The sequence below is a fragment of the Oncorhynchus keta genome, chromosome 13, assembly GCF_023373465.1.
Source record: "Oncorhynchus keta strain PuntledgeMale-10-30-2019 chromosome 13, Oket_V2, whole genome shotgun sequence".
Lineage (NCBI taxonomy): Eukaryota > Metazoa > Chordata > Actinopteri > Salmoniformes > Salmonidae > Oncorhynchus > Oncorhynchus keta.
This window is the reverse complement of record NC_068433.1, coordinates 44,257,755-44,278,289: the sequence shown is the minus strand read 5'-3', so window position 1 is coordinate 44,278,289 and position 20,535 is coordinate 44,257,755. Positions and strand designations below refer to the sequence as shown.

The 20,535-nt window shown below is 44.3% G+C and overlaps 1 protein-coding gene across 2 annotated transcripts in view; it reads right to left on the bottom strand.

Moving 5' to 3' along the window:
• LOC118392389 (death domain-containing protein CRADD) overlaps positions 1-20,535 on the bottom strand; it is a 43,533-nt gene that overhangs the window by 7,729 nt on the left and 15,269 nt on the right. Inside the window, exon 2 of one of the 2 annotated variants that reach the window (XM_035784343.2) lies at positions 16,941-19,846. The exons of the other annotated variant lie outside the window; for it this stretch is intronic. Within the exon in view, the coding sequence (XP_035640236.1) occupies positions 19,551-19,846 (296 nt within the window). The 3' untranslated portion in view covers positions 16,941-19,550. Of the gene's footprint in view, positions 1-16,940; positions 19,847-20,535 lie in introns of those variants that run through there. 2 annotated transcript variants of the gene reach the window in all.

Here is a 20,535-nt window from a genome sequence, read left to right as displayed (position 1 = left end):
ACTCCTGTATCTGTCAATTAATAATGTTATGCATTGTTTCCTTTTATGCAGTTCTGTCCTTCAGTTGTAATCGTCTATTAATGTTATTTATTGTGTTGTGTCTTATGTTTTGTGTGGACCCCAGGAAGAGTAGTTTGCAGCTTTGGCTATACCTAATGGGATTTGATAAAGAAAAAACAATTTTTTTAAAGGCATCTCTCAGCTCTAGATTTCGGGTCATTATAGCTCACTGTAATCTAACACTCCCAAGGCCCTATAGGGACTCCACAAATAGCCAACTGATGCCCAATTCCAAATGGACCCTGGGGGAGGCAGGTAGCTTAGCGGTAAGAGAAGAGGGCCAACAACAGCAGGGTTGCAGGTGCGGATCCCTGCTCCAACGGGAAAATCGGGCTTGGAGTGAGTCGGCAACAGGAGGGTTGCTGACATCATCCTTGTCATTGTGCCCTTGAGCAAGGGACTGACCCGTTTCTTCCAGCCCCTCAGGTTGTGTGTGTTTGTAACGGCCGTTGGTAGAAGACGTTGAGGACCAAGATGCAGCGTGGTAAGTGTTCATCATTATTTTAATAAACTGAACACTAAATACAACAAGGAACAAAAGAAACAACTGAAACAGCTCCGTCAGGTGTAAAACACACTAAACAGAGAATAACTACCAACAAAACCCATGTGGGAAACAGCTACCTAAGTATGGTTCTCAATCAGAGACAACGACAGACAGCTAACCCTGATTGAGAACTATACCCGGCCAAAAACAAAGAAATACAAAAACATAGAAAATAGAACACACACCCTAGTCACACCCTGGCCTAACCAAAATAGAGAATAAAAAAGCCTCTCTATGGCCAGGGTGTGACAGTGTACGGGGGTTGGTTGAGTATAAAGGCACATTTCTGTTCTCTGCAAGTTAATGGACAATAAAGTATATCTTAAATATATTTGTCCCTACAGTATGTGAAGTCCCCAGGGGTATATTCTAAGCCACAGCTTTTATAACAGCTCAGATGTCATTAACAGCCAAGTCAACATTCACCTGTAACCAATCAAGTGATGTCACATCCTGTGTACTGTTTAGACAACAGCTCAGCCAATCAGCAAAATGAAACGACACACACATTACCAGTAGGCTTCTTAGAGAGGTTCCATAGCGTTAGATTAGAAATGTGCCTTTGTGAGAAAGGAATCCTTAATGAGCTGTTTCCCACACAGTAAACTGTTTAGAGTTTACAGTAAGCCAGCCCTTATGATTCATCACACTTGTCTTCGGCTGTGTGATTTCATATGTACTCTACCAGAACCCCTTTCACACTATCATAAAGACCTGAACCGTACCATGCTGGCTCAGTGTCTTGTCACATTTACCTTTCATGCAGTATTCCAGCAATTATAGTAGATGTTTAACTAGGCCAGCACAGTACAGCTGCAACCCAAAGCCCTCTCACCCCCCTTATCCACCCAATCATGGAGCGATGCAGTCACCACGGCAACAGTAATGACCACATCCCGGGACTCTCCCTTTGTGGAAAGATCAATACGGGAACGATTGCCTCGTTCTGAGATTCCAAGGAGTTTTCAAATGTTAATTTCACTCTAGTGCTATTCTAGGAAGTCCCCGGCCATCACAGTGTCTGAAATGGAACATCGATTAGAGTAGCTGTCCAGGTTAGATGAGGTGAGACACACACACACGTATTGCTGCAAGTAGGCCTACACCAACACACACAGGCCTTGGCCTAAAGATGTGTTCACCCATGTGGCAGGTGTAGCCTACTCTCCCAGAGTTTACCATAAAAAAAACACCATTATTATAATATACATAGGCTTACATTGAGATCCTGATGAATCACCTGTTTAACCGTGATGATAGGCCTTATGTGAGAGAGATAACATTAGGTCTGCAACATTAGTCTGTTTATTCCCTTTTCAGGCTACATTTATTTCCAGCCTGAATGAGTGAATCACAAAGGACACTTCGAAATTGATCTCAGATGACGCAGGTTGCTTCCAGTCCTAATGGCCTATTTCATAGCCTGGGCAGATTTCCCTTTTCATGGCACTTAACAGTAGTTATAGCCCACCATATAAAGTGTTACCCTCTGTAACGAAAACAAATGTAATACAGGAAGAGCATTGCACTGTAATGGGAATTGTAAGCTATTGTGAAACTCGATCGATGGTTGCCAACCAATGTCTGGGTCTGAGACAGCTCATCAGGAATGGAATCAGCGCTCCTGACTGAGACGTTATGTGGTGGCAGTTATGTCATAATGACATTAGATTATGCCACTGGACTAATCCCGTGGGTCACCTCACAGAAAGGCCAGTGAGGTATGGATTCATCAGTGGCCCACTTACAATCCCCCAGTAGTTCCAGATTTCCACATGGCGTTCCCAGTTCAGGGAACTCACCCGGGGGAAGGAGGTCCATCGGCAGCCAGGCCAGCGGGGGTCCAGCCTCCTCAGAGAGAGAGAGAGAGAGAGAGAGAGCAAGAAGACAACTCTCATCCTGACCCAGTAGAGAAATCCCTCTGCTGAGAGAGACAGCTGCTTCCAATAACTCCACATTATACCTGTAATTTGCCAATGGGGCTGAGGCAGGCTGGGGTAGCCTGCTGCTTCTGAGAATAAGGGCAACTGGTCAATGATTTCTCTTCCTTTCCTTGCCACTCTGCTGCAGTATTTCTCAGATGTCGCTGGCACAGGACTAGGGATTCATTATTCACTTACTGTAATTTAGATTTCCAAATTTCCCTTACATAACCATTACACACACACACACACACACACACACACACACACACACACACACACACACACACACACACACACACACACACACACACACACACACACACACACACACACACACACACACACACACACACACACACACACACACACACACACACACACACTTTCCCCTGCTGAAAGTACACAGCCTCAAAATTCAAAATTGACCTTCTTCAGATGCTCTGAGATTAGGGTTGTTATCAATGCTGAGCTGTGTGACCCACTGACACACAGCATCAACATTGGTTCTCCTCCAGTTACAAAATCTATAAATGAGTGTGTGTGTGTGTGTTTGTGGATGTCGGTGTGTGGTCTCATGCAATTGTCACCTTTGCATAAGTTTGGATTTGTGTGTGTGATCATTCTTGTCTGAGTGTCTGTTATGTATGCACAGTACTGTATGTCTGTGTGAGAGAATGCAGGTCCAATTATGCATATGAGCCCGTCGGTCAATGTGTGTGTGTGTGTGTGTGTGTGTGTGTAGTTCATGCGAGGTGGAAACATGGGAGTGTAAAACAGTGCTCTCTGAGATGTAGTTATCCCTGTGGTGTGTGTTGTCAAGTTGAAGAGCTGAGTAAAAGATTTGCTTCCTCCTCGCGCTACGGCACTATATGGAATATTCTCTTGTATAATTCACCCCTTTCCTATTTAAATCAGAAAACATAGTCATAAGACAACATACAAGAAGAAATAGACACTACTAATACCTGGCTAATGGGCTTGCCTGTGTTTGTGTAGCCTATGTTAAGTGCCGTGTATATCGTACACACTAGACTACTAATACTCTTACCCAGGGGATAAGGATTCTTTATAATACTCTTTTTCTCCCCAATTTCGATCTTGTCTCATCGCTGCAACTCTCCAACTGGCTCGGGAGGCGAAGGTCGAGTCATGCATCCTCCAAAACGTGACACGCCAAACCACGCTTCTCTTGACATTGGCCCGCTTAACCTGGAAGCAAGACGCACCAATGTGTTGGAGAAAACACCGTTCACCTGACGACTGAGGTCAGCCTGCAGGCACCTGGCCCACCACAAGGAGTTGCTAGAGCGCGCTGAGCCAAGTAAAGCCCCCCCCCCCGGCCAAACCCGGACGACGCTGGGCCAATTGTGTGCCGCCCTATGGGCCTCCCTGGCAGTGCCCTCTTTATTATACTCCTATTAGTGTTTAGTATCATGGTGTACCCCATCATTGACCCCCATTCACAGGGGAGAACCAGAGGACTGAGGATTGTCACCGTCTGTCACTCTCTGTGAAGATAGGGTGGGTGTGTAACCTAAACAGCAAATTCATAGATACTCATTCACGTTCTTGGGACTGTTGTGGTCGAACGGACTTAACTGGGCCATGCAGATTCCAGGAGAACATTGTAAGAGAAAATAAGAAAAGAATGTAATTGAACTGGGACTGTAAAACTATTTATCCGAAGGCAAGCACACTTATCAGGAGTCGTCTATACTGCACAATCAAGCTAACTCATTCAGCTGGATCACTAATCAGATAGTAGTTCATCGGATTCTTTTCCAGATACAGAAGGAACTGTTCCCTGAAACCTATCAGGATAATAAAACCTGAGTTGGAAAGCTGGCTAATTCGGAGAAAACATCCCGTTGGGATTTAAACAGATGAGGATGTAATTACACACTGAGCCAACCGTGTCTAACACGCAGCCACTTTCCTCTTCCTCCCTCTATTCATCCCCCCTCTCTCTTTTCCCTTTCCCCTCGGGGTCAGGGAATAAGGCCAGGAGCCGACAGACGCACCAATTAAAGCGAGAGCTTGTCTGGAAGCCAACAAACAGGTTTTTACTGACGTCCAATTTAAATCTCAATAATTCTCTATCACACCTCATATGGTTAGATCCTTCGGAACCCTGCAATCTTCTGAACAGGGAGAGTAAGAAAGGAGGAGGAGGGATGCTTGAGTCTGCCTTGTACACAATGAACAGATGGAAAGAGAGAGAAAGAAGGGAAAGGTTTGCAAGAACAATGGGATTGATGAATGCCAAAACCAAGACACATGAAGTGGAGGAGACAGGGAAGGAGACAGAGGATATTAAAGTGATTAGGAGGAGAGAGAGAACATGAGGGACGGGAGAGACATGGGGACAGGAAAGAGAACACAGTATGAACCGATTCATGACTAGCCAAACTCACATCCAGCTTTAATATATTGTTTATCTCTAAAAGGAACGAGGGGAAAGAGAGGGCAGGGAAAAAAGGAGAGAGGATAATATCTGTGTCCCATCTCAGTGAAATCCATTGCCACACATTCAGAGGGAAAGCCTTGTGGTATCAGGTACCTCAACATGGCCTGGGTCCAGCTAACCTAACCACTCATCTACAGGGAATTGGCCTATTTACATTTAAATACACTACCTTTTAAAATGTTACCTTTATTTAACTAGGCAAGTCAGTTAATAACAAATTCTTATTTACAATGACGGCCTACTGGGAAACAGTGGGTTAACTGCCTTGTTCAGGGGCAGAACGACAGAGTTCTACCTTGTCAGCTTGGGGACTTGATCCAGCAACCTTTCGATTACTGGCTCAACACTCCTACACGCCAGACAACCTACACCTAATGCACATCACATGTAAACATACCTGGCTAATGTGCTTGACTGTGTTTCTGTGTACACACTAGACTACTAATACTTTTACTCAGGGGATAGGGATTCTTTATAATACTCTTAGTGTTTAGTGTCATGGTGACCCCCACAGGGCAGAGAGAGAGACATGAGTGGACTGCGGATTGTCACCGACTGTCTGTCTGTCTGTCTGTCTGTCTGTCTGTCTGTCTGTCTGTCTGTCTGTCTGTCTGTCTGTCTGTCTCTGTGAGGTTAGTGTGAGTGTGTGTGATGGCGATGTGCGTGTTCATAAATGATGCACATGTATGAGTGCATTTGTGTGTGTGGGTGGTTGAAAATACGTGGAATCATGTATGATTTAATGTGTGTGTCTGTCAGAGTGTGTGATTTAATTACTGTGTGTATGTGTGGTGTGTGTACGTCCTAGCTGGAGCACGGCAGTGTGGCCTGTGGATGGATTCTGGCTGGCTGGCACTTTGCCACTTTCCTCTAATCAGGCTTCTGGGAAAGCCGTTTCCATGCGCTGACTGGGGCATTCTGGGAAGCGGTCGCTAGGTAATCCCGCTGAAATTCCTCCCATGATTTCTGGCCTCCTTCAGCACTGTAAGGAGACTCCCTCTCCTGGCCTGGGTCAATCAATCAGACAGCGGCGTGTGTATGTGCGCATGTATGAGAGGTAGAGTAGGTGTGTTTCAGTCTGTACTGTTTGAGTGTTTCTATGAGCGTTTTATGTGAATGTGGGTGTCAAAGGAAGTGTGTGTGTATGTATGTATATGTGAGGGGGTGAGTGCAGCACAAGGTTTTACTGGGAAGGCAGATGCTCTTCTGGGAAGCTGGGTTCGCGGTGGCATGGGACCAGAAAACAAGCTTTGAAGACAAAACAAGATTTCATTTACATCTATTCTGCTGCTTCTCTTCGAGATCAAGAGTCCTCGCTGAAAACGAGTTTCTCCCCGTCCATTTTGTATTTTGTAAATCCGTGAGGCAACATGACAGAAATTACTGCATTATTTGTTTACGTAAACAGACACAACAAAGCAAATATTTAGCTCCATTTCTGGGCATATGCTCGGTCATATGGCCCGAGGTATTGTACAGACAGTGTGCTCACTGCTCGTTAAACACATGAGGAGATCTGAAGAGGTGTTGTGTAACATTTCTCCTAATTCCTTCACCCCTCCCCCTCTTCTTTGTACTCTCCCTATTTTTCCTTGTACTTCCTGGGTTGGGAGGTTTTAAATATAGCCTCCAGCTTTGAACAGATTAGAATGAATATCCGCTCAAACAAACCTAGTCCCCTCTGTGTGTGTTTGGTTATTGTATGACTGCTTCTAAACCGTCCTGAACTGTATACACACCGTATACGACGCAAAGTTCATTGAAGTCTAGACTTCATTCAGGCCTTATGTGTGGAGTAGAAGGGGTGGGGGGGTGCATAAATCATGAAGAAAATCTTCAACAGGTCTAATGTATAGAAAATAACAGTGTCAGTGGACGACTATGATTTAGACGCCGAAATCAGAACAGAGTGCACACCAGCGGGAGCCGCAGTCGTAGACTGATATACAGCCGTGCCACTGAGGGAGGGACAGGTAATGGAGGGAGTGGATGAGTTCTTCAGAGATGGGAGATATGCTCCAGGGAAGAATGCTGGGCTCAAACAAACACACGGCCACGTGGTGGGGTGACTAGAGCTAGGTATTCAGAAGTAGAGGAATGAGTGGTGGGGTGACTAGAGCTAGGTATTCAGACATAGAGGAATGAGTGGTGGGATGACTCGAGCTAGGTATTCAGAAGTAGAGGAATGAGTGGTGGGGTGACTCGAGCTAGGTATTCAGACGTAGAGGAATGAGTGGTGGGGTGACTAGAGCTAGGTATTCAGACGTAGAGGAATGAGTGGTGGGGTGACTAGAGCTAGGATTTCTGACGTAGAGGAATGAGTGGTGGGATGACTCGAGCTAGGTATTCAGAAGTAGAGGAATGAGTGGTGGGGTGACTAGAGCTAGGTATTCAGAAGTAGAGGAATGAGTGGTGGGGTGACTAGAGCTAGGTATTCAGAAGTAGAGGAATGAGTGGTGGGGTGACTAGAGCTAGGTATTCAGAAGTAGAGGAATGAGTGGTGGGGTGACTAGAGCTAGGTATTCAGAAGTAGAGGAATGAGTGGTGGGGTGACTAGAGCTAGGTATTCAGACGTAAAGGAATGAGTGGTGGGGTGACTAGAGCTAGGTATTCAGACGTAGAGGAATGAGTGGTGGGATGACTCGAGCTAGGTATTCAGAAGTAGAGGAATGAGTGGTGGGGTGACTCGAGCTAGGTATTCAGACATAGAGGAATGAGTGGTGGGGTGACTAGAGCTAGGTATTCAGACGTAGAGGAATGAGTGGTGGGGTGACTAGAGCTAGGTATTCAGACGTAGAGGAATGAGTGGTGGGATGACTCGAGCTAGGTATTCAGAAGTAGAGGAATGAGTGGTGGGGTGACTCGAGCTAGGTATTCAGACATAGAGGAATGAGTGGTGGGGTGACTAGAGCTAGGTATTCAGACGTAGAGGAATGAGTGGTGGGGTGACTAGAGCTAGGTATTCAGACGTAGAGGAATGAGTGGTGGGATGACTCGAGCTAGGTATTCAGAAGTAGAGGAATGAGTGGTGGGGTGAGGCACACCCTTAAAAACCACACATACACCGAACCAATACTCCATTCAGCCAGTCTCACCCAGAACTGACACGCACGCGCCTTATGCAGAACAGAGACGAGCGCACACGAGCGCACACACACACACACACACACACACACACACACACACACACACACACACACACACACACACACACACACACACACACACACACACACACACACACACACACACACACACACACACACACACACACACACACACACACAGCTAAGTGTGTGCATTGTGTGTGAATGAAGCGTACAAAGCCTCTTTTCATGAGCTACTTCATGAGGTACTGTATTTGTTATTTGTCCAATTGCTGAATTGCACCTTGCAGTGTAAAGCAAACATAAGTGTGAACAGGTGCTTTGAGAAGAGCAACGTTTGCGTCCATGTGAGAGTGGCACAAATGTCGAAACTTCACTCTGGACATTTGCCATGGTCTACAATTTGAGCCGGTTTAGCTATCTTGTTTGTTTTTGAGCCGGGTCTGGTTACACACATAGATACTCTCACTTTTCCTCTCTCTCTTGGTTCGGGTCTTATTTCCTGTTATTCTAGTGCTGTGCTCCATGTTGTTTTCTCTCTAATTACAGGGTGGGGAGAACTAAGGTTTCTCTCCTCAGCTTCGTAAGTGTGGCCTCTGTGTGTGTGTGTGTGTGTGTGTGTGGGTAGTTGACAACTGATCCAGAGTATGTGGATGTGTTTCAGTGCGTGTGTGTGTGTGTGTCCACATGATTTCCCTCTCTGTGAAAGGACCTTTGATACCTGTTGAAGCTTGTGTCCTCAAATGAACTCACATGAAATCCTTGTCAATAAACACATCAAGGAACAATTCCTAACTTGGGATTAGGGACAGTTTGAAATGTACTGTGGTGTAGGGGCAGGTCCAAAATAAGGGACAGTTTGAAATGTACTGTGGTGTGGGGGCAGGTCCAAAATAAGGGACAGTTCTCTAACTTTCTTTTGCTTTTGGGAGGGTAGTGCACTTTTCTTCCCTGATTTACATTCACCATTTTTCAGGTTTTATTAATTAAGGTCTTCCATATAGAAACATTTCCTCATCTGCTTGCATACTTCCCTTATGCACTACACTTATTCACGCACTTACAATACTACAGGTCAATATGGTCTATCAGTAAACTGTCTATCCTACCATCTATCCATAGTGACAATAGTGGTAGGTGGATCGTTTGTCCAGATCTGCAATCATACCACACATACAGTGCCTTCGGGATAATATTCAGACCCGTTGACTTTTTCCACGTTGTTATGTTTCAGCCTTATTCTAAAATATATTAAATAGTTTTTCCCCCTCATCAATCTACACACAATTCTCCCATTCTTCTCCGTAGATCCTCTCAAGCTCTGGCAGGTTGGATGGGAAGCGTTGCTGCACAGCTATTTTCAGGTCTCTGCAGAGATCGGGTTCAAGTCCAGGCTCTGGCTAGGCCACTCAAGGACATTGAGTCCCGAAGCTCCTCCTGCGTTGTCTTGGTTGTGTGATTAGGGTTGTTGTCCTGATGGGAGGTGAACCTCCGCCCCAGTCTGAGGTCCTGAGTGCTCTGGAGCAGGTTTTCATTAAGTATCTCTCTGTTATTTGCTCCGTTCACATTTCCCTCGATCCTGACTTGTCTCCCAGTCCTTGAATCTGAAAACATCCCCACAGCATGCTGCCACCACCATGATTCACCGTAGGGATGGTGCCAGGGTTTCCTCCAGACGTGACGCTTGGCATTCAGGCCAAAGAGTTCAATCTTGATTTCATCAGAACAGAGAATCTTGTTTGTCATGGTTTGAGTCTCCAAGCGGGCTGTCATGTGCCCTTTACTGAGGGGTGGCTTCTGTCTGGTCACTCTACCATAAAGGCCTGATTGGTGGAGTGCTGCAGATACGGTTGTCCTTCTGGAAGATTCTCCCGACTTCACAGAGGAACTCTAGAGCTCTGTCAGAGTGACTATCAGGTTCTTAGTCACCTCCCTGACCAAGACCCTTCTCCCCGGATTGTTCAGTTTGGCTGGGTGGCCAGCTCCCAAAAGAGTATTGGTGGTTCCAAACTTCTTCCATTTAAGAATGATGGAGACCACTGTGTTCTTGGAGACCTTCAATAGTGCAGACATTTTTTGTTACCCTTCCCCAGATCTGTGCCTCGACACAATCCTGTCTCGGAGCTCTACGGACAATTCCTTCGACCTCATGGCTTGGATTTTGTCCTGACATGCACTGTCAACTGTGGGACCTTATATAGACAGGTGTGTGCCTTTCCAAATCATGTCCAATCAATTGAATTTACCACAGGTGTACTCCAATCAAGTTGTAGATACATCTCAAGGATGATGAATAAAAACAGAATGCACTCGAGCTAACTTGAGTCTCATAGCAAATGGTCTGAATACTTACATAAACATGGTATTTGTTTTTTATATATTTGCAAAGAAAGAAATAATACAAAACCAGTTTTCATTTTGTCACTATTTGGGTATTGTGTGTATATTGCTGCGGATTATGATTCTTTTGATCCATTTAAGAAAAAGGCTGTAACGTAACAACATTTGGAAAAGGTCAAGGGTTCTTAATACTTTCCGAAGGCTCTCTAAAATCATTCTAATCTGAACCAATTTTCTATATAAATACACAAGAGAGGAATAGCTGATAGGCAGCGGAGGCCAGATGCTTCATTGCGCATTAAAGAACAGTTGAAGATACGCAGCTCAAAATGCTCCCCTATTGATCTCGTTTAGGGACCATGACATGATCCTACCTAGACTACCCAACAACAGCACAATCTAATTAAGAAATTGCATTACTTTTTTCAAGTGAGTACAGTTGAGTAGGCTGTAAACTGCAGTGAAAATGACATTTGCCATACGGTTCTCTCTGCTACCGCATGGCAAAGGGTAGTGATGCACCAAGTCTGGAACCAACAGGACACTGGCCTGAACAGCTTTTACCCCCAAGATTGCTAAATATAATGAGCAAAAATATAAAAACGCAAACATGTAAAGTTTGTCCCATGTTTCATGAGCTAAAATAAGCAATCCCAGAATTTTTCCATACACACAACAATATTATTTCTCTCAAATTCTGTGAACTAATTTGTTTACGTCCCTGTTAGTGAGCCTTTTATCCTTGGTCAAGATAATCTATCCACCTGACAGGTGTGGCATATCAAGAAGCTGATTAAACAGCATGATCATTACACAGGTGCACCTTGTGCTGGGGGAACAATAAAAAGGCCACTCTAAAATGTGTTTTGTCACACAACACAATGCCACAGATGTCTCAAGTTGAGGGAGCGTGCAATTGGCCTGCTGACTGCAGGAATGTCCACCAAAGTTGTTACCAGAGAATTGAACATTAATTTCTCGACCATAAGCTGCCTCCAACGTCGTTTCGGAGAATTTGGAAATACGTCCAACCGGCCTGTGTGTGTCTCCCTACGCTCCCAGTAGGCCCAGCTATTCAGGAAAGCTTAACACACGTTCCGCCTCCTTTCAGATCAGAGCGGCTATTCCTCGACCGAACGTTCAATATAGCCTAAATATTTGTCATTTTACTTTGAAAATGTACTACCTTTTGTGTGGCATAAACACAACTAGTCAAAATGTTTTCATCTGATTGGGCTTCTTCAAAAGTCTTATGTAGGCTACCTGCTCACGCTCATCCACTCCACTCAAATATAATTCCAGCATCCAAACTGCGCAACTGCCATTCGATTAATCTGTTACAAAACACCAACAGGTTTAATGACATTCGGAGACTGTCAAACCAAGCCTTTAATACTGAGTAGGGAGGGATGCATTTTCTGTTGGTCGAGAATGACATACAGTGGGGGAAAAAAGTATTTAGTCAGCCACCAATTGTGCAAGTTCTCCAACTTAAAAAGATGAGAGGGGCCTGTAATTTTCATCATAGGTACACTTCAACCATGACAGACAAAATTAATGTTTTTCTCAAGAAAATCACATTGTAGGATTTTTTTATGAATTTATTTGGAAATTATGGTGGAAAATAAGTATTTGGTCACCTACAAACAAGCAAGATTTTGGCTCTCACAGACCTGTAACTTCTTCTTTAAGAGGCTCCTCTGTCCTCCACTCATTACCTGTATTAATGGCACCTGTTTGAACTTGTTATCAGTATAGAAGACACCTGTCCACAACCTCAAACAGTCACACCCCAAACTCCACTATGGCCAAGACCAAAGAGCTGTCAAAGGACACCATAAACAAAATTGTAGACCTGCACCAGGCTGGGAAGACTGAATCTACAATAGGTAAGCAGCTTGGTTTGAATAAATCAACTGTGGGAGCAATTATTAGGAAATCAGTCTCCAGATCTCAACCCCATAGAAAATCTTTGGAGGGAGTTGAAAGTCCGTGTTGCCCAGCAACAGCCCAAAACATCACTGCTCTAGAGGAGATCTCATATCAAATCAAATCAAATGTATTTATATAGCCCTTCGTACATCAGCTGATATCTCAAAGTGCTGTACAGAAACCCAGCCTAAAACCCCAAACAGCAAGCAATGCAGGTGTAGAAGCACAGTGGCTAGGAAAAACTCCCTAGAAAGGCTGAAACCTAGGAAGAAACCTAGAGAGGAACCAGGCTATGTGGGGTGGCCAGTCCTCTTCTGGCTGTGCCGGGTGGAGATTATAACAGAACATGGCCAAGATGTTCAAATGTTCATAAATGACCAGCATGGTCGAATAATAATAAGGCAGAACAGTTGAAACTGGAGCAGTAGCACGGCCAGGTGGACTGGGGACAGCAAGGAGTCATCATGTCAGGTAGTCCTGGGGCATGGTTCTAGGGCTCAGGTCCTCCGAGAGAGAGAAAGAAAGAGAGAAGGAGAGAATTAGAGAACGCACACTTAGATTCACACAGGACACCGAATAGGACAGGAGAAGTACTCCAGATATAACAAACTGACCCTAGCCCCCCAACACATAAACTACTGCAGCATAAATACTGGAGGCTGAGACAGGAGGGGTCAGGAGACACTGTGGCCCCATCCGAGGACACCCCCGGACAGGGCCAAACAGGAAGGATATAACCCCACCCACTTTGCCAAAGCACAGCCCCCACACCACTAGAGGGATATCTTGAACCACCAACATACCATCCTGAGACAAGGCTGAGTATAGCCCACAAACATCTCCGGCATGGCACAACCCAAGGGGGGGGGCACCAACCCAGACAGGATGACCACATCAGTGAATCAACCCACTCAGGTGACGCACCCCTTCCAGGGACGGCATGAGAGAGCCCCAGTAAGCCAGTGACTCAGCCCCTGTAATAGGGTTAGAGGCAGAGAATCCCAGTGGAAAGAGGGGAACCGGCCAGGCAGAGACAGCAAGGGTGGTTCGTTGCTCCAGAGCCTTTCCGTTCACCTTCCCACTCCTGGGCCAGACTACACTCAATCATATGACTCACTGAAGAGATGAGTCTTCAGTAAAGACTTAAAGGTTGAGACCGAGTTTGCGTCTCTGACATGGGTAGGCAGACCGTTCCATAAAAATGGAGCTCTATAGGAGAAAGCCTTGCCTCCAGCTGTTTGCTTAGAAATTCTAGGGACAATTAGGAGACCTGCGTCTTGTGACCGTAGCGTACGTGTAGGTATGTACGGCAGGACCAAATCAGAGAGATAGGTAGGAGCAAGCCCATGTAATGCTTTGTAGGTTAGCAGTACAACCTTGAAATCAGCCCTCACTTTGACAGGAAGCCAGTGTAGAGAGGCTAGCACTGGAGTAATATGATCAATTTTTTTGGTTCTAGTCAGGATTCTAGCAGCCGTATTTAGCACCAACTGAAGTTTATTTTGTGCTTTATCCGGGTAGCCGGAAAGTAGAGCATTGCAGTAGTCTAACCTAGAAGTGACAAAAGCATGGATACATTTTTCTGCATCATTTTTGGACAGAATGTTTCTGATCTTTGCAATGTTACGTAGATGGAAAAAAGCTGTCCTTGAAATGGTCTTGATATGTTCTTCAAAAGAGAGATCAGGGTCCAGAGTAACGCCGAGGTCCTTCACAGTTTTATTTGAGACGACTGTACAACCATTAAGATTAATTGTCAGATTCAACAGAAGATCCCTTTGTTTCTTGGGACCTAGAACAAGCATCTCTGTTTTGTCCGAGTTTAAAAGTAGAAAGTTTACAGCCATCCACTTCCTTATGTCTGAAACACATGCTTCTAGCAAGGGCAATTTTGGGGCTTCACCATGTTTCATTGAAATGTACAGCTGTGTGTCATCCGCATAGCAGTGAAAGTTAACATTATGTTTTCGAATAACATCCCCAAGAGGTAAAATATATAGTGAAATCAATAGTGGTCCTAAAACGGAACCTTGAGGAACACCGAAATTTACAGGAGGACAAACCATTCACAGAGACAAACTGATATCTTTCCGACAGATAAGATCAAAACCAGGCCAGAACTTGTCCGTGTAGACCAATTTGGGTTTCCAATCTCTCCAAAAGAATGTGGTGATCGATGGTATCAAAAGCAGCACTAAGGTCTAGGAGCACGAGGACAGATGCAGAGCCTCGGTCCGATGCCATTAAAATTTAATTTACCACCTTCACAAGTGCCGTCTCAGTGCTATGATGGGGTCTAAAACCAGACTGAAGCATTCCGTATACATTGTTTGTCTTCAGGAAGGCAGTAAGTTGCTGCGCAACAGCCTTTTCTAAAATTTTTGAGAGGAATGGAAGATTCGATATAGGCCGATAGTTTTTAATATTTTCTGGGTCAAGGTTTGGCTTTTTCAAGAGCGGCTTTATTACTGCCACTTTTAGTGAGTTTGGTACACATCCGGTGGATAGAGAGCCGTTTATTATGTTCAACATAGGAGGGCCAAGCACAGGAAGCAGCTCTTTCAGTAGTTTAGTTGGAATAGGGTCCAGTATGCAGCTTGAAGGTTTAGAGACCATGATTATTTTCCAATTTGTAAGGCTGGCTAACATCCTGCTGCCTGGCCTGCACCCTATTTCAATGTGGAGCTAGAGAAGTTAGAGCCCTGTCTATGTTGGTAGATAAGATGAGAGCAACCCTCCAGCTAGGATGGAGTCCGTCACTCCTCAGCAGGTCAGGCTTGGTCCTGTTTGTGGGTGAGTCCCAGAAAGAGGGCCACTTATCTACAAATTCTATCTTTTGGGAGGGGCAGAAAACAGTTTTCAACCAGCGATTGAGTTGTGAGACTGCTGTAGATCTCATCACTCTCCCTAACTGGGAGGGGGCCAGAGACAATTACTCGATGCCGACATCTTTCTAGCTGATTTACACGCAGAAGCTATGTTGCGCTTGGTGATCTCTGACTGTTTCATCCTAACAACGTTGGTGCCGACGTGGATAACAATATCTCTATACTCTCTACACTCGCCAGTTTTAGCTTTAGCCAGCACCATCTTCAGATTAGCCTTAACGTCGGTAGCCCTGCCCCCTGGTAAGCAGTGTATGATCGCTGGATGATTCGTTTTAAGTCTAATACTGCGGGTAATGGAGTCGCCAATGACTAGAGTTTTCAATTTGTCAGAGCTAATGGTGGGAAGCTTCGGCGTCTCAGACCCCGTAACGAGAGCAGTAGAGACCAGAGAAGACTCGGCCTCTGACTCCGACTCGCTGCTTAATGGGGAATGGGCCAAAATACCAGCAACAGTGTGTGAAAACCTTGTGAAGACTTAGAGCAAACGTTTGACCTCTGTCATTGTCAACAAAGGGTATATAACAAAGTATTGAGATAAACTTTTGTTATTGACTTATTTTCCACCATAATTTGCAAATAAATTACAGGCCTCCCATCTTTCTAAGTGGGAGAACATGCACAATTGGTGGCTGACTAAATACTTTTTTGCCCCACTGTACTCAATTGTGGGATTGACATAATATAATAATAATATAATAAATTTACGCTTTTTGACTTACAATCATGTGTGCCCACTGTACTCAATACCAACTGTACAGGGATTGACATACTTGATTGTGATGTTGAAACCGCAAACCATAATGAAAGTTCAAAGTCGGTAATTGGTATGCATTGCTTATTGGTTGTGTGGTGCATGGGCACATAAACCTGCTGGTGGAAAATGTGTTTTATTTATTATATAAATATAGCCCATGGTTGTCTGCAGCTGGCTCTGATGTAATGTAATGATACAGGCAGGGAGAGAGTGAGCAAGTCCGTGGTGATCGGCGATCCCTCAACCTTCTGTTCTGTGTTGCATCAACAGTCTAAAAAAAAAAAATGCTAAAATGGTAAAGTCAATAGCCAAAATTATAAACTCAGGGTTGCTACAATTGTTATTTATGGTGGTATTATGTTAAAATGCACTCTGGGGGGGGCTTTTTTTTTTTTACAGTACCTTTCACATACTGTATGGGCCACAACACTCCTCACAAAGGCACTATAGACAAAACTGTAGTAACCTGCTCATGCTGCTTTGTGACAACAGCAGCCAAAACATCTTCCATTATTCAACACTCTCATCTAACAACTCCACCGCAGAGAGTTACCCAACATCCCTCCTCCTGTTCAGTCTAAACTGACGAAAAAGTCAAAGGCAAAATGCTTGGCTGGAGTGATGTTAGTGTGCAGTGTTCCAAAGAGCATCCAGGAATGTCTCAGACACAGTTGATCCCTGGAAGGTCACCGTGGCTTTGTCTCAACCAACCAGGAGAGGGATTTACGCTCAGGCCATGTGGTTCACGGCATGTGATCCTCTCAGGGGGTCGTGATGGTGACAGCGGACAGGCTGAGAGGGGTCTCTGATCTTTTCCTCCAAAGCCACCACTCACCAACCAGACCAACAGATAGCAGAGACTGAAAGAGAAAGGGATGGTGATGTAGATATCTCAAGAGAAGGACTGCCACACAACTGGGTTGTAGTCATTAGGGCACACCAAAAAACAAGTATTTATTATTGGACAAGTTCAGGGGAGGTAGTCCCTCCCACTTCCAGTCTGATGCCTAATAAATACCAAGGCAGGGGTAGGTAGACTTTCCTCTCCCCCTCTAGCCTTGCCCAGTGTTTTGTAAAAAGTCACAGAGTACATCCAGTTTGATTGATTTGACTGCTGCCAAGCTACAGTCACTGCACCCTACCTGTGCTAGCCAATGTTTCCCTGGCAACCCAGTCAATCCACAAAAACAGATGTGTAAAATTCCTTGCAGCGAGGTGTGTACGTATGAGAGTCCCCTAGTTGTACTTCAAAGCTTTCCCAGGAACACCGTGGCTTTTCATTCACACACACAAAGAAAAAAGTAAACTGACACTCACTTTGTGCATGTGGCTGTGCTATGAATTACCTAACAATTAATCCTATTAACAATTATACTAGCATTGGCCGAGGTGCAGACAGAACTCACACGTCGTGCATGTCAGAGAAGAACGGGTTCTTAAAATGTTCTTACATTTAGAGTAGTTAGATAATTTGTTTGGCATTAACCTTGTGATCATGAACAGCAAGACACATGCAGATGAAACAGTATGGCTTTTGTTTTTACAACAAGACACATGCAGATGAAACAGTATGGCTTTTGTTTTTACAACTGTAAACACTTGGAAATGAAACATTTTGTAAAATAGCCCCACATGAAGAAATGCCAACATAACATCAAGACCAAAAAAAAGCACTAAATAAGATGCAATCGCCATTTGAAGAGAAAAGAACCTGTTCCAGTTCCACCTTAAAAAAAAGGTGGACAAATAAGAGAATGCTTTTTCAAGGCAAATCATAGGCAAAAAGTACAAGAATATAGTTCATGTACAAACTCTAATTTCAGCTCCACTTGAAAAAAAACTAAACCAGCCTTGACCTTGTTGAGGCATTTCACTTTTCTAAAAACCGAGTGCAGCGGTGCTCAACTATTGTTACTGGCCATAAATGTCGGCGATTCATTGTGATGTAATGTTACAACAATATGTTGTGAAAATAAGACTAGATTTTACGTAATTCCATGGTCCACTTAATGGACATGAAAGAAGAAAAAAAAAAATACTATCAGAGAATTTGTTTTCCACAGAGTGAATGACGCAACATCGTGTTTGTTGACTTTTCAGGGTCTGAGTCACTGAGTTTCCAGGAGTGTGTGTAGGCCTGTGTGTTTTCGAAATCGGCTTGTTCTAATCTTATAGTAACAAACCAGTGTCCTCGGTCCTCCAGCCTGGCGTCAATCACTATGAAGATCAACAGATACAAGAACAATTCATAACACAGACCATCAAGCAGAAAGAGTTTCCCCAAATAAAACTGGAAATCACGTGTATTACAGAACGACAAAACAGAAATACGCTCAGCATTGTGTTAATTACTCTTATCTGAATATTAACTTTATTCATCTTAAATTCCCCCATTTCAACACACACAAAACAGGGCCAGGCCAATGACGCATTGCGCTCAGGGTTGCCGTTAACCGGTAATGGACGGCTTTTGGCCTATATTTCTTTGTTGATAAATAAAACATTGGCCCTGGCCAATTGTCCTGGAAAAGAAAAAAAACCCATTGCGAAATAATGCCTTTTAGCCTCTTCATTGATGGAAATACATTTGACTGGTCATATTTATCATTCTATTAGGTTATTTTACATCATTCAATGGAATTAAATTGGCAAATGTGTAGGCTACAGTATATTTGTTATGCATCTTATTTATCACACCCGTACAGCATAGATCCTTTGAGCAGATAATCTGTCAAAGAATGAGAGCTGCTGTTGTGTCACACACCACTTTGCAATGAGCTGGAGGCAGTAGGCTATGCATTTCCTTTTAATACATGAGGCATGTCTTACCTTTCGGCAAAGTAGCCGATTAGATCTCTAAATTTCTAATGGACATTTTCATTTTCGCATGAAACCTCAAGTGTGTGGTGCCCTTTTGACAACTGCGTTTCCCCGCTAATTGCATTATGGAACGAACATTTGTGAGTAGCCTACTGCCTGCGCTTAGGTGAATAAATAGTTTATTAACATTTTAAACTAAACGTTCTGTTGCGTCACACTCATTGCTTAATGTTTTTATTTCATGTAGCCTAAGCCTACTGGATGTATGAATTTGGGCTTCATCGTCCCACGACTGTCCTACAGTCGGTTTGGAATACAATTGTTCAACTTGACCAATAGAAAGGCTAAACTTTTGTACTATGGGGGATAGTAGATTGACAGGCTAGTGATTCTGCTGTTAGTTACTTGTCTAGCTGGCTGAGGAAAAGTAAACTATAGACAGTTATTCTAGCTTTATCGTTGCATCCTCGACTTCCATATTCTGTTACTATGAATTACCATAATCTAAATGTGATTTGTCATTCTGAGCACCGTGGGTGGACACTAATCAGGTTACGCACCCAATGCACATGGGATCAGCAGATTACACAAATGTCTGGTAAAAAAAAAATGTTGCTGGTCACATTTTCCTAACGGAAACCCTGGTCTGGCTGAGCTAACGGCTGTCATCCATTCAGCATTTCACCCATGATCCATAGTGTCCGCTCCCCTCACTGGAACACCTCGTCCAGGGTAGAGGGGTGGACGTCAGTGGCCTGCAGGCTCTGGAGGAGCCTGTGGACTGTAGCACTCCTCCCCTGGCTCTGCCTCCACTGGATCAGCCCTGCTAGCACCTGCCCGTGCAAGCTCAGAGGGTGGTTGGCACGGCAACGGTACAGCGCCTCCGTGGAGAGGCCCAGGTCGAGGAGAACCGACTCCCACTCCGACCCGATACGGGATGCCAGCCGGGACAACTGTCTGTCGGACGGGACTGCTCGGAGCGTCACCTCTGGAATGTTCCACTCATCTTTGGAAGGGAAGGAGGGAAAGGTGGTGGGTATGCATGGAAAGAGGGAAACGCAGAGAAAAGAGATGGGAGGAAGAGAGGTAGAGTAAGGAAAAGGTAAAGAGAGAGAGAGTTTATCAATATCCATTTAAGAAAAACATGTTGCAGATTCATTGTGATGCTACAACAATTCGTTGTGAAAATAAGACTAGATGTTATGTAAATCCGTGTCCATTTATTGGACATGAAAGGAGGAGGAAAAATACTTCCACAGAGAGTGAACGTCACAATGCCATCATGTTTGTTTACTTTTCAGGGTCGAGAGAAAAGGCGTGTTTAGGAGTGCGTGTAGGCCTGCATGTTTTCAAAATCAGCTTGCCTGATTAATGACCTCCGTTTAGGAGAGAGGGAACGGAACGAGAGTGAGATAGGCCTAGAAAACAAAGCGATAGTGAGATCTTGTGGTGTTTTTTATTTATCTGAACATGTTGCATAACAGAGGTGGGAACCACTCGTCTTTCAACATCAATCTTCTCGCCACAATATCCATTTATCACAAAATTTCCATCCAACCTTTTTATGCGAGTAAAGTACATGCGCAAAAAAAAAAAAAATGCAACGACGAAAATGTCTGTAAACTTTCCAAATGTCGACAAAACAAAATGTGCTAGACAAGGTGGGATCATTTTGTGCCTAAAATGAATTGTGAG